Source organism: Rhinolophus sinicus, linkage group LG16, assembly GCF_036562045.2.
Source record: "Rhinolophus sinicus isolate RSC01 linkage group LG16, ASM3656204v1, whole genome shotgun sequence".
Lineage (NCBI taxonomy): Eukaryota > Metazoa > Chordata > Mammalia > Chiroptera > Rhinolophidae > Rhinolophus > Rhinolophus sinicus.
Window position 1 is genome coordinate 26,274,492 of NC_133765.1, and position 13,327 is coordinate 26,287,818.

At 39.5% G+C, this 13,327-nt stretch overlaps 1 protein-coding gene across 1 annotated transcript in view; it reads left to right on the plus strand.

The window, feature by feature from the left end:
• The window catches only part of SPPL3 (signal peptide peptidase like 3), a 107,582-nt gene that overhangs the window by 86,839 nt on the left and 7,416 nt on the right, over positions 1 to 13,327 (plus strand). Inside the window, exons 4-9 of the mRNA XM_019727866.2 lie at positions 3,506 to 3,625; positions 4,354 to 4,432; positions 5,566 to 5,678; positions 11,368 to 11,474; positions 11,869 to 12,032; positions 12,761 to 12,960. Of these exons, the coding sequence (XP_019583425.1) occupies positions 3,506 to 3,625; positions 4,354 to 4,432; positions 5,566 to 5,678; positions 11,368 to 11,474; positions 11,869 to 12,032; positions 12,761 to 12,960 (783 nt within the window). The remainder of the gene's footprint in view (positions 1 to 3,505; positions 3,626 to 4,353; positions 4,433 to 5,565; positions 5,679 to 11,367; positions 11,475 to 11,868; positions 12,033 to 12,760; positions 12,961 to 13,327) is intronic.

Below are 13,327 nucleotides of genomic sequence, written 5' to 3' on the forward strand. Positions count from 1 at the left end.
TGTTGATTTTGGTTTTAAAGATAATGCATCTGTACTTAAGTCCTTCCAATTATGGCTGTTCTGTTTTGCTTTGCTCTGTTTTGTTTTGAAGTCACTAGATTTGCGGTAACATTTCTAAGTAGCCCCTTCCCCTTCAAGACCATTTTCTCCAGACCTTTTAGGAAATGCTGTATTGAAGTGGTGCACATTGTTTTAGGTAGCATATTGTCAGCAACTAAAGGAGCTTGACTTGCCCTGTGACACTGTTTGGTAAGCTCTCTTGGACATCCTTCTGTAAAACTGGTGGAAGTCTAATACCTCCTGGTTTAAATAAAATCTGTGCTTTCAAAAAACGAACTCTGTGCATTCTAATATTCTTGAACAGTTCTTTGTATTCAGTTTTGCATTTTAATTGCAGAACGAATTTCTAATATTTAGATTTATTATAAACAAATACTTCTAATGCCTGACTTACTAAACAGTGTTTGTTGTAGCCAGCCATTTCATTTTTCTGTTCATATTTTATACCAACATAATTAATAGTCTACATATATAGTCTGTAGACTATATATGCTACTTCCTTTTAAAGAAAGGAGGGGGGGAGTTAGCATTTATAGATTTATGTTTTTAAAGATTTTTTCTTACCGTATAACAAATAATCATTTGTTTGAGAAACTTATTATTTTCTGTTATAAAAGGCATCTGAAATTTTATAGTTTCCTCTAGTTCTTCTTTGAACAATTGTAGAGCACTCAAATTTAAAAAAAACACACCTATTTAGGTGAAATTTAGTTAGACATTTCATAGTTTTGTTTTATAAATGTTTCCGTAAGACACTTTAAGATACACCCCCCTAAAATGATCCATGGCAAGCTGCATGGGTTTGACTATAATTGAGGATAGACCTCATCTCCAGATCATTTATTTCATTTCACCAAAATCCCTACATAGCTTTCGTGAGGTAAATTTAAATACCTAAGAGCAAGTTTGAAACGTCGGTTGATGATTGCAGTCCTTTGTGTCTAGTTATGTTCATTCTGGTTGTGTAACATTTTATTCATAGCCGTAATTTAATGAAGAGAGATTTTTACTTCTAATATTTCTTTATCATAGGTCATATAAAAATTTTAATTAAATTTATTGAGGTAACATTGGTTAATATGTTTCAAGGGTGCAATTCTATAATACATCATCTGTATATTGCATTGTATGCTCACCACCCAAAGTCTAGTCTCTTCCCGCCACCATATATTTGATCCCCTTTACCCTCTTCTCCCTCCCCCATCCCCCTTTCTCAAACTCTGGTAACCACCATTCTATTGTTTGTGTCTATGAGATTATTTGTTGGTTTTGTGTGTTCATTTGTTGCTTTCTGTTTTATATCCCACATATGAATGAAGTCATATGGTTCTTGTTCTTTTCCAGCTCACTTATTTCACTTAGCATGATATTCTCAAGATCTAGCCATGTTGTCACAAATTTCACCTTATGGTTGAGTAGTATTCCATTGTATATAGGTACCACATTTTCTTTATCCAGTCATCCTTTGAAAGACACTTGGGTTGTTTCCATGTCTTGGCTACCATGATAATGCTGCAGTGAACATAGGGATACATTTGTCTTTTATATGGTTTTCATTTTGGGGGAAGGGGGTTACATCTTTATGAATAAATGTTTTCAAATTTTTCAGGTAGATACCCAGAACAGGATTGCTGGGTCCTATGGTAATTCTATTCTTAATTTTTTGAGGAACCTCCATACTGTTTTCTATAGTGGCTGCACCAATTTGTATTCCTACCAGCAGTATAAGGGTTCCCTTTTCTTCACATCCTCTTGTCTTATTGATAATAGCCATTCTAACAGGTGTGAGGTATGTTTTTGATTTGCATTTTCCTTATATAATAGCTAGTGCTGTTGAGCATCTTTTCACGTATCTGTTGGCCATATCTGTTATCACATATCTATCTGTATGTCTTCCTTGGAAAATTGTCTCTTCAGGTCCTCTGCCCATTTTTTAATTGGATTGTTTGGTTTTTTTGTTACTGAGTTGTGTGAGTATTTTATATATTTTGGATATTAACCCCTTATTGTAGGAATCAGTGGCAAATATCTTCTCCCATTCAGTTGGTTGCCTTTTTGTTTTATTGATAGTTTCTTCTGCTATGCAGAAGCTTTTAAGTTTAATGTAGTTCCATTCATTTATTTTTTGCTTTTACTTCCCTTGCCTTTGGGGTCAAGTTCGCAAAAACCTGAGACCAAGGTCCATAAGATTAGTGCCTGTGTTTTCTTCTGTGTATTTTATTGTTTCAAGTCTTATCAAGTATGTAATCCATTTTGAGTTAATTTTTGTGTATAGTATCAGACAGTAGTCTAGTTTCATTCTTTTGCATGTGGCTTTCCAGTTTTTCTTTCTCCATTGTATATTTTTGGTCCCTTTGTCGAAATTTAGTTGCCACATATGTGTGGGTTTATTTCTGGGCTCTCAATTCTGTTCCATTGGTCTGTGTGTCAAAAGACCCCAGATAGCCAAAAAGCGATCCTGAGAAAAGAACAAAGCTGGCAGTATCACATTCCCTGACTTCAAGTTATACTACAAAGCTATAATTACCAAAACAGTATGGCTCTGGCAAAGAAACAGACCAATAGAAATTTCTTCTTTAGTTCCTCTCATGTACTTAATGATGTCTCAGCAGGGTTAATTTGGAAGTAGTAACATACAAGCTCAAATTAGTAATTTTTTCTTTTCATTCAGTGGTTATCAGATTTTGTCATGTTTTACTTTTCCATCAAATACTCTATTAATGTTTCTCAACACTGGCTGAAAATAAAATTTTGTGGAGAGTTTTTAGTTGGGCCTACTAACCCCCAGTTTAATTGATCTGGGGTTGCGCCTGGACATTGTAATTTTTTTTAAGCTCCCCAGGTGATTTTAATGAGCAGCCAAGAACTGAGAACCACTGTGCTAAATCCTACTTGTTCTTTAAAATGTTTCCATAAAGTAATTTTTCTGATTTGCTGTTTTCAGATCTTTGGTTCTCTCCCTTTCTCTCACCCCCAAAATCTGTACTTAACTATTATTGACAGTGGGGAAGAGTGAACATGAATATATTAAATCCACAGATGATGAAAAATTATTTTATTCAGTGAGTTTAAACCACCTCATTCACGAAACCTATATACAACACCACAGATGTACTCAAATCGACTAATCTCAATTTTCACTACCTTTGAACGTTCATGATTTTGTTTGTGTTTTTTGGCACCCTGCCATCCAGGTGGTTAGCACCAGCAAGTGGTAGTTTAACTCACTAAGTATTTTGTTTTTTGAACAACTGCTATGATGAAAGTACTATGAGGAGAGCAAGGAGCTCATAATCTCATTGGGAAGGAAAGACTCGGCCTAGCTAATCTGTATGGTACACACTAATCCCTAGAACTGTCCACATTTTAATGCGTTACTATACCTAAAGTACACGGCATGGTACCTGTCACATACGTCGTTAACATGTCCCTTTCTCTCTTGCAGGCATCCAGACTATTGACTCCACCCAGGCCCTGTTCCTGCCAATTGGAGCATCTGTCTCTCTCCTAGTCATGTTCTTCTTCTTTGACTCAGTTCAAGTAGTTTTTACAATATGTACAGCAGGTAAATGAATTTCTGTCTGTTCTTAACGTTAACCTAAAGGGAAAAATTTTCACCTTTTTTTAATCATCATTCAAAAATTAAGACTTGCACACCATGACACGCAAGTCTTTCTTCATAAGTCTGGCTTTTTCCACCCTCACCCCTTCTTTGAACCACTTGACATGCATATCATGAGTTCAGGCCCGCCAGCATCATCTGAACAAAAGACGGGGGGTTTGAAACCATGTGAGCTTTGTGACACCAGAGCAGGATCGCTTTGGCTCCTGGTCTGGGATGTTACCAGAAACCCAATCTGGCAGAGAGGTCACTGACAACCCTACCAGTGCTTCTGCAGGTAGAAACACTGGTAACTAATCAAGGTAATTGGACTGTCAGCTCTCTGATCAGTTTTTAATCTAAGCAATGAGGAAATGTATAGTACATGAACAAAATGCTAGACTTGTTAGATCCCCTGGCCCACTATTTATCTTTTCTTGTTGAGATAGAAGAGAATGAGAAAATCTACCTATGCTTCCCCTTACTTCAAATCAGGTACTTTGTTTTTAAGGGGTTATCTGTGCAATGCTAAAGGAAGATATTTTTCTTCTCCAGTTAATTTTTATTGTATCCACTTGTCAAGAAAAGTATTCTGGGAAATGATTAAGTTTCCATAAGTCATGCCATTTTTCTTATAATGTAAAAAAAACCACACGCACAATAAAATTTAACCATACATTTTCTCTCTGTAGTTCTTGCAACAATAGCTTTTGCTTTTCTTCTTCTCCCGATGTGCCAGTATTTAACGAGACCCTGTTCACCTCAGAACAAGTAAGGACAGTTTCCTCTAAATTATAAACTTGTGTATGTTTTTCTCTCATACTTGATAGCATTATTAGGAATCTAAATTTCTGATACTGACTGGAGCACACAAATGCCAGAAAACTGGGAAGTGAGATGTTTGATCTTTAAAACTGGAAGATATTACTTTTGCACCTTTTCATGGCAGAGGAAATAAAAACAAATCTTAGGATGTTAGAGTTATTGTAAAAGGCTTCCTGCTCAGATTATTGAAAGATGAGATGTTTTCTTTTAAAGCAACGCTTTCATTCCTTTGCTAGTGAGTTAATAGACTATGAAAACAGTGGTTACTCAAACATTCTTTGCCTTTGATCTTTGGTGACCTAGAGTATAGACTAGACACTTAGGTTTAAGCCCAGTGTTCACACCTTAACTACTAAAGCCGTTGATCCATGGAAACAAAGCTGTTACTAGTGGAGGTGCTGTATGCACTGAGGAAACCAGTCACTCGGGGCAGCTGATTTTCTTAAGAGTTGGTGTTAACTAAATAGATTTACTATAAATGTTTATTCATCTTTGCTAAATGAATCGAATTATTAACTTTCTTCATTTTGTTTTTCTCATAAGAATAGAATTTTTCCCTTTACTTAGAATCTCCAAAGATAGATGTTGTCACTATAAACTTATTAACAACCATGTTGATAATTTGGGATAAAAAGTACGTTATCGATTGGGTGCAGAAGTATAATTCTCTGAGCTCTCTGTAGTTTACGTCAAAGCAGGTATCTACCCTGTTTCCCTGAAAATAAGACCTAGCCAGACAATCAGCTCTATGCATCTTTTGGAGCAAAAATTAATGTAAGACCCGGTCTTATTTTACTGTAAGACTGGGTCTTACATTAATTTTTACTATATTATAGTAAAATAAGACCAGGTCTTAGATCTAACATAATATAAGACTGGGTCTTATATTAATTTTTGCTCCAAAAGACGCATTAGAGCTGATGGTCTGACTAGGTCTTATTTTCAGGGAAACACGGTAGGTATCACCTGTTATTCTAATCTGGCCCTAATGAACTCTGATCATGAAGAAGCAAAGGAGAATTCGGTTATTGAATAAAATTTATTGCCCATTAGTCCAGTAAATGTCTTGTGTTTTCCAGGATTTCTTTTGGTTGCTGTGGGCGTTTCACTGCTGCTGAGCTGCTATCCTTCTCTCTGTCTGTCATGCTCGTCCTCATCTGGGTTCTCACTGGCCATTGGCTTCTCATGGATGGTGAGTAATATGTGACAAGTTGAAACTCTGATACAGTTTATAGAGAGTTACATTTGTCTGTCCTCCCTTCTCTACTGTCTGTGCTTTAGTAATACTATGTCTGATTAGCATGAATATTAGGTATCCAAAGATGGTGTTCTGTATTATTGAGTTTTATTATTTTTACCCACATTTTAAAGGAAATTTTTTTTTTTTTTTAAAGATTTTATTGGGGAAGGGGAACAGGACTTTACTGGGGAACAGTGTGTACTTCCAGGCCTTTTTTCCAAGTCAAGTTGTCCTTTCAATCTTAGTTGTGGAGGGTGCCGTTCAGCTTCAAGTTGTTGTCCTTTCAGTCTTAGTTGTGGAGGCACAGCTCAGCTCCAGGTCCAGTTGCCATTTTTTCTAGTAGCAGGGGGCACAGCCCACCATCCCTCACGGGAGTCGAACTGGCAACCTTGTAGTTGAGAGGATGCGCTCCAACCAACTGAGCCGTCCGGGAGCTCAGCAGTGGTGCAGCTCAAGGTGCCGTGTTCAATCTTAGTTGCAGGGGGCGCTGCCCACCATCCCTTGTGGGTCTCGAAGCGTTGAACCAGCAAACTTGTGGCTGAGAGCCTATGGGCCCATGTGGGAATCGAATCGGTGGCCTTCGGTGTTAGGAGAATGGAGCTCTAACTGCCTGAGCCACCGGGCCGGCCCTTTAAAGGAAATTTTTAATAAGAGTTTTGAGATATAATTCACATACCATACAATTTACCTATTCACAGTGTACAATTCAGTGGTTTTTAGTATACCCACTGAGTTGTGAAACCATCATCAGCACAATCAGTTTTAGAGCTTTTTCATCACCCATCCTCTAAAACTCATACCCGTTAGCAGTCACTTACCCACTCCCCCCACAAAGGCCTAATCATTCATTAGTCTACTTCTGTCTCTGAATTTGCCTTTTCTGGACATTTCAAAACCAAAGATATTCTGTTTATGGTCAAATGGAATAGAATTTAACCAAAAAAAAGATTTTGAACTATATTTTTTCCTGTGATCCAGAATCAGTATTACAGTCTTGATAAAGAAGAAATGTTAAACCCTAAGAAAAACTGAAAACTTTTCCTTCTGTTTCTTGGGACTTTTTTTCCTCATAAGTTACTTTAACCCCAATACAAGGATTTGAAAGTTATATATACCAAATTATTGGGTTGGTGCAAAAGTAATTGCGGTTTTTGCAATTGTTTATAACCTTTTAAACTTCAATTACTTTTGCACCAACCTAAAGATAAGTGAAAAACTGTTAAGAATATTATCAGGGAACCAAACTATAGAGTGAATTGCAAGCTCTGTGCAATTATATTTAAATAGCATATGGTATTATAATCAAAGATGATTTACAGAAAAAGCACTTTTAAAAGAACATACAAAATATACTTATTTTTAAATATATTGTTTTGCTTAAGAAGATAAAACTATAGTGATGGAGAGCAGATCAGTGGTTGCCAGCAGGTAACGTAGCGGGGAGGGTGTGACTATAAAGAAATAGCACAGGGATTTTATTAGGATGACACAGCCATTCTATATGTCAAGTTTGATGGTGGCTCAAACACTCTACAAGTATCAGAATTCACAGAACTGTACATCTAAAGAACAACTGTCAGTTTTACTGTTTGATAACCTTGAAAATGTTAAACATACTATTTATAATTATATAAATAATGCCATTTGTTTATATGTATTTGTCGCCGTCGTTGTTCTTCATTGCTTTTTTTGAGTGCTTATCATATACCAAGTACTGAAACTCAAAAGCGGCTTCATGAGCTTACAGATCGTTTCCCTCTAGACTTAGACTTTTATTGACTCAGAAAGGGAAGCAGAGTCACAATCACCAGTCCGTGTGGTCATTCACCTCTGCTGATTTCTGAGTCGTCCTGTTTTAGCACCTAGATTGCCTTCAGGAGCATTTGCTGTGATCATTCGCTTCAGTACTCAAGTGCCCACTATGTATATAAACACTCTGAAATGCAGTGTTTAGAATTTTTATTTTAAGTGGTTGTCAGAAGGCTAGATTTCCCAAATTGAGTACCAGTGCTTTCAGGAATCTCATGTTTTGGTGTTTGATATTTCAGTGCTTCTGCAGGTTGATAATGAGTAAGTTGAGAAAAAGACATTACATCCAGTCATACAGTTGCCTGCCCAGCTTATTCTAGAAGGGTAATGCTCATTTTATATATACTTGGTAGTAAGAATGATAAAGTAGCAGGTGTGTGCATTTGACTTTTCCTGAGATCAACTCTTGATTTTGCAGAAGAATAATTTAACCAATAGTAGTACATATGTAAATTGAGCATACGTAATTCCACCTACACAAATGTTATGTGAAATGAGATGATGAAAGCTCCAGGTGCTACTGTTTTAACTAAAAAACATAAAGCAATAATCACCTAACCAGGGCTGATGAGTCTTGATGCTAGCAGCCTCAGAGTTCATGACAAATGAGGCTTAAAGTACCTTGAAGGGTCTCAGCCTCCTGGGTGGTCTGAGGTTCTCTTTAATCCCGCTGCTAACTTTTGGTGGCTCTGCTTTCATGGAACTCTTTATTCATGTGTCCAGACACACATGATACTATTCACAGGTTTTGCTAAGGGTTTTGTTTACTAAAGTGCTAACCCAAAAAAGATCAGATAGCTCTCAAAACAGCAAGCAATGTGTTCTTTATACTCTTATCTCTACCCTACCTAAGCATTGCGTAGAACAGAAAAATACCTATTTACTACCGTGTTTCCCTGAAAAAAAAGACCAGGTCTTATATTAATTTTTGCTCCAAAAGATGCATTAGGGCTTATGTTCAGGGGATGTCATCCTGAAAAATCATGCCAGGGCTTATTCTCCAGTTAGGTCTTATTTTTGGGGAAACACGGTAATAGTATGTCACTAAAAAATGAAAAGGTTGGAATGATGGAGGGTGACATTCTTTTCAAGAGAAACTGATCCACACAGCCACCTGAAACATATTTTAGAGCAAGCCAGCTGGACTTTCTCCCTTGTACTTCTGCAGGCAGGGGGTGGGAATATGGTTAGAGACCCACTAAAGGAAGAACGGGATAAGCAGCGCTCCCTCCGTAAGATAACTGAAGGGTGCATTCCACTACAGAATTCTTTTCCTCTAGACTGTCGAGTCAGTAGAAAATTGGCCATAAAGAATAAACTCTTTTCCCCTGGCTACTATCAGAAATTGACCTAATAGTGGAAATTTTTTTGAGTGTTCAGTGAAGCTCCCATAAACCCTAACTGGCCCTAACTATCATTATTGTTATTTCCCAATATTTACTTGTCTGAGGATCTCTTCTACTAGTTTGTACTGGTTAAACTGCCCTTGTGACCAAGTACAGAGTTTTCCCTCAAAAAAAAAAAGCCTTTGAGCTTTTAAATTTTTTTCCTCAGATTAATGGTTGATGTGTTTGATTTATGTTCTTCCCTTACGTAGAAATTGTCTTTCAGACTTTCTTTCCAGAAATCATCTTGTAGGGACTGATAATTTGGTAGTAGAGTTTTTAAACGAGTGTTTCTTAATTAAAGCCTGTTCTTTGAAATTAAAATGAAAACAAAATGATAAAAGTAGTTGTTTTAGGGCTAGGCATGAAGTATATTTTCAGGGTTATACTAAGAACTATTAATATTAAGATGGAGCTTCAGAGTTTTCTTGAGCTAAATTTAGAGATTTTTTTCTTTTATCTACACTCAGTTTCATCTAGCAAATTATCCTTTTAAATTTGGGAAAGCTTGAAAGGATTTGACCAATAAATACGTGGTGTGGTATGTTAGCTAAAAGCTGATAAATCTTATGTACACACACCTAGTGTTCAAGGATCGTTGAACTAAGTTCACAGTCTGCATCCCCTGACCAGTTCAGGGACAAGAAGAGTCTTGACAAATGTCTAATCCATCCCCCCATTTTATAGCACTTTGCTACCAAGCTATGATTAGAAAATGTTCAGTGCCAGAAATCTAGCAATTGATTTTCGTCCTGTTTTAAGATGCTGGACTCTGGCGCTTAGTCCACATACGGCTCTGCTAACCCTTTTCGAGGACATTTTAGCTCACTTTGGTGCATTGTCTTTGTCCCTGGCCTTACTGGTATGGAAGACAAGGTGATACAGAGATGATATCAATAATAAATTGAAAGTAATAATACCTAAGTGGCTAAGATTAATAACTTATTTCTTTAACACTGTTGCTTAATTTTCATTTAACCAAAAAGTAAGGTTGTGGGTAAAGCTATTAGGGAGAGTCTTGGGAGTTTCTCAAGCAGCATGGAGCGAGGGGAAGTTACCACCTCTCTTCATTTTGGCTTGGAAAAGCCCTTAGGAGAAGGTAAGGTTTCTCAGGGTTACTTGAATGAAAGAATGATGAAAAAGACAGGCAAACTAAATGAGTAGTCGAGTGTGTTTCGGGGATAAGACCTAGCTTGTGGCATTATTCATTTAGGGGTAGGAGTGATATTCATTCAACAGACTTAATATAGGAAGAACCTCCTCTGACATAGTCAAAAGGGATGCGTTCTGCCTCTTCAAACACAGAACTTGAAGTACAGCGGGGAGACTTGGTTGGCTCCTCTTAGACGGAGAGGAGTAGGGTGAGAAATGGGAACAGAAGGAGACAGACTGAGGCTGAGGCCATGTGGCAGCACTGTTCACTGTGAGCTGTGCCCGACTTTGTGACAGACGTGATCCATCACAGAGTGGGGAACCCAGTGACCTTAAGGCAGGCTATGATGTGAACTGATTGTTTACACTGGCAGTGAAGAGGAAGTGGGAGAGAGAAAGTGGGAAGGGGCACATCGCACTAGGAATTGTGGGGAAGCACGACCATGCGGTGCAGTAACAATAAGGAGTAAATACCCCGAAGTGGCTGCAGACAGTGTACATGATGAAAGACTGATTAATCGTTAGTGAACCAAAGTTTCTTGTTGGGAAGATTAGGGATAGAAGGACATTGTCTAGAGTCATAGGAAATTCTGTCACGGAGGGGTTCTGCCTTGTCCATGTTTGGTTTTGACCCAGGTGTGGGGTAGGATTAGCTGAAGTTCTCCACTTCAGCGAGAACCCATGGGGAGTTTTGTGAGCAGCTACGTGGCCTGATCAGACCTGGTGTTTTCAGAAGAATGGAGGGTGAGATAAAGACAGGGAGAAACCATTCATCTTCTAGACTCCAGGAATACTGCAGGTGCCACGCCCTGAAGGACCTGACATTTTAGTTGCGAGGAAAGAGAATTTTTTAAAAGACGCACGGTGGATCAGATTTTGAGAGGTGCAAGGAAAAAAATAAGGCAGGGATAGAGAAGAACGAATTGCTGGAACAGTGTCCCTGAGTAAATGAAAGAGGATGTGATCTAGGATGTGAGTTAACTTTCAAGTAAGGATCAAGGCTGATACATCTGCAGTAATGGGGGAGGCAGGGAACTCAGGCTAGGAGCTCCCCAGCTGAGCCTGGCTTGGAGCTGGATCAGAACACAGAAGCTCCTGGATCTTACACCGTTGAACACTGTCTATAGTGTGAGAAAAGGGATTTCCCTAATACCAGCAGGTTAAAATGAGCGTAAATGTCTTAGACTGGGACTTAGGGCTGCCTGATGTTTGAGGGGACTCACACCTTTGTTAGGTTTGTAGGCTACATAGCTGTACAGAGGATGAGCCTGTTCTGACCGCTGTCTCCTCCGCAGCTCTAGCCATGGGACTCTGTGTCGCCATGATCGCCTTCGTCCGCCTGCCCAGCCTCAAGGTCTCCTGCTTGCTTCTCTCAGGGCTTCTAATCTATGATGTCTTTTGGGTAAGTGACTGTTTTCCCTAATGCCCTGCTGTCCTTTGGGTTGAATTGTCTAAGTATCCAAAATCTGGCTGGCTGGAGTACCTCCCGTCTGAGACCACTCCCTCCAGTCTGAACGGTAGGTATTAAAGGTGAGCAGGCGGCTAGCCGTCTGAGCCTTTGTTTCTTCAGAGGTGTTACAGTAGCTTGTATGTGGTGACTGCTAGGGCGGAAGACGGAGCAGGCAGATAAGGTTCCCTGTCCCGGGAGCAAAGATTTCCTTTCTCCTCAAAGCATGCAGTCAGACAAGCTTGATGTTGCAGTATTCTGAGACTCTGCTCTTAAGAACAAAGAGGGCCAATGCTGAAATCAGGTTGCTTCCAGCTCCATCTGATAAAAGTGACTTTCCACTTGGCAGGTGTTTTTTTCTGCCTACATCTTCAACAGCAACGTTATGGTGAAGGTGGCCACGCAGCCGGCTGACAATCCCCTTGATGTTCTTTCCCGGAAACTCCACCTGGGGCCCAATGTTGGGCGTGATGTTCCTCGCCTGTCTCTGCCTGGAAAGCTGGTCTTCCCGAGGTAGGCTGGGCGGCAGGGCGGGCCTCGTCTTATGACTGTGAACACACTACCTTCCTGTTCCTGATTAATCTGTTTCTCATCGGCATTCTAACCCTAGACTGCAAAAGGGTTATGAGTCAGCATCTCCATCTTACAAATGAGGAAGAGAATATTGACTTAACTTGCAAAGATTTATCACTAAGTGATACAGGTGCTGCTTTTTATTGATCGGTGTTATCAAACAACCATATGTTACTACTATTACCATATTTCAAAGTTGGCTGGAGGGAATTAACAGGAAATTCGGGATGTTTTTATGTCTAAGACATTTGTAAAAATATGTCCTAATGCTAAAATTATACAGTTCCTGTTAATACAATGTTGGAAAAATTAATGTGCTGTTTAATCTCCCATGTCTGGTAGTAGTCAGGTGCTTATTTGAAGTCTCAGCAGTGAATGTGTGACAAACAGTGAGATGGCAGTGCTTAAGCAGATCATGGGCAGTCACCTGTGAGGTGCTCTGCTGAAGCACTGAGGGGTCGATGCGGGTGCAAGACCTCTAGTGCTGGTACTCCTGGGGCTTTCAGTCTCTCACCTCCTAAAAACTAGTGCTGTTCAACCAGTAGACATTTCCATCTACCATTCAGATAAGTTCTTTGACTCCCTAAAAAGCTGACAGGCTTTGCCCGGGAGGAGGAGAAATGGGATTGTAGAGTGTGGCATCCCTGACACGTGACACTGTGTTCCAGCTCCACTGGCAGTCACTTCTCTATGTTGGGCATTGGAGACATTGTGATGCCCGGACTCCTGTTGTGCTTTGTCCTTCGTTATGACAACTACAAAAAACAAGCCAATGGTGACTCCTGTGGTGCCTCTGGACCCGCCAACATCTCTGGACGCATGCAGAAGGTCTCCTACTTCCACTGCACCCTCATTGGATACTTCGTAGGTAAGAGAACAGAGCTGTGTGATCCCTACCCTGGCTGCCCCCCACCCCTGGAATTAAATCGGGTCTCCTAGCTGCAGACGCTGGCAGGGAGGAGAGCAGTAAGTGGTTGGCTATTACAACCACAAAGAAAAAACCCACAAACCCCTGATATGATGGATGCTCTGGATACTGGCCAGCACAGCTCCATGTCTACCAATACGACTAAAGAACAAACACTGTAGTAAGAACAGGTTAGGCCTCAAAGTCAAGAACACCTCCCACTCAGCAATTGTGGGGGCACTCTGTGTGCTTATTAAATCTTTAGCTTGAGTCTAATGAATGTCAGGCTTATTTCCTCCTTTATTAAACATATTTCCCTTCATTTATT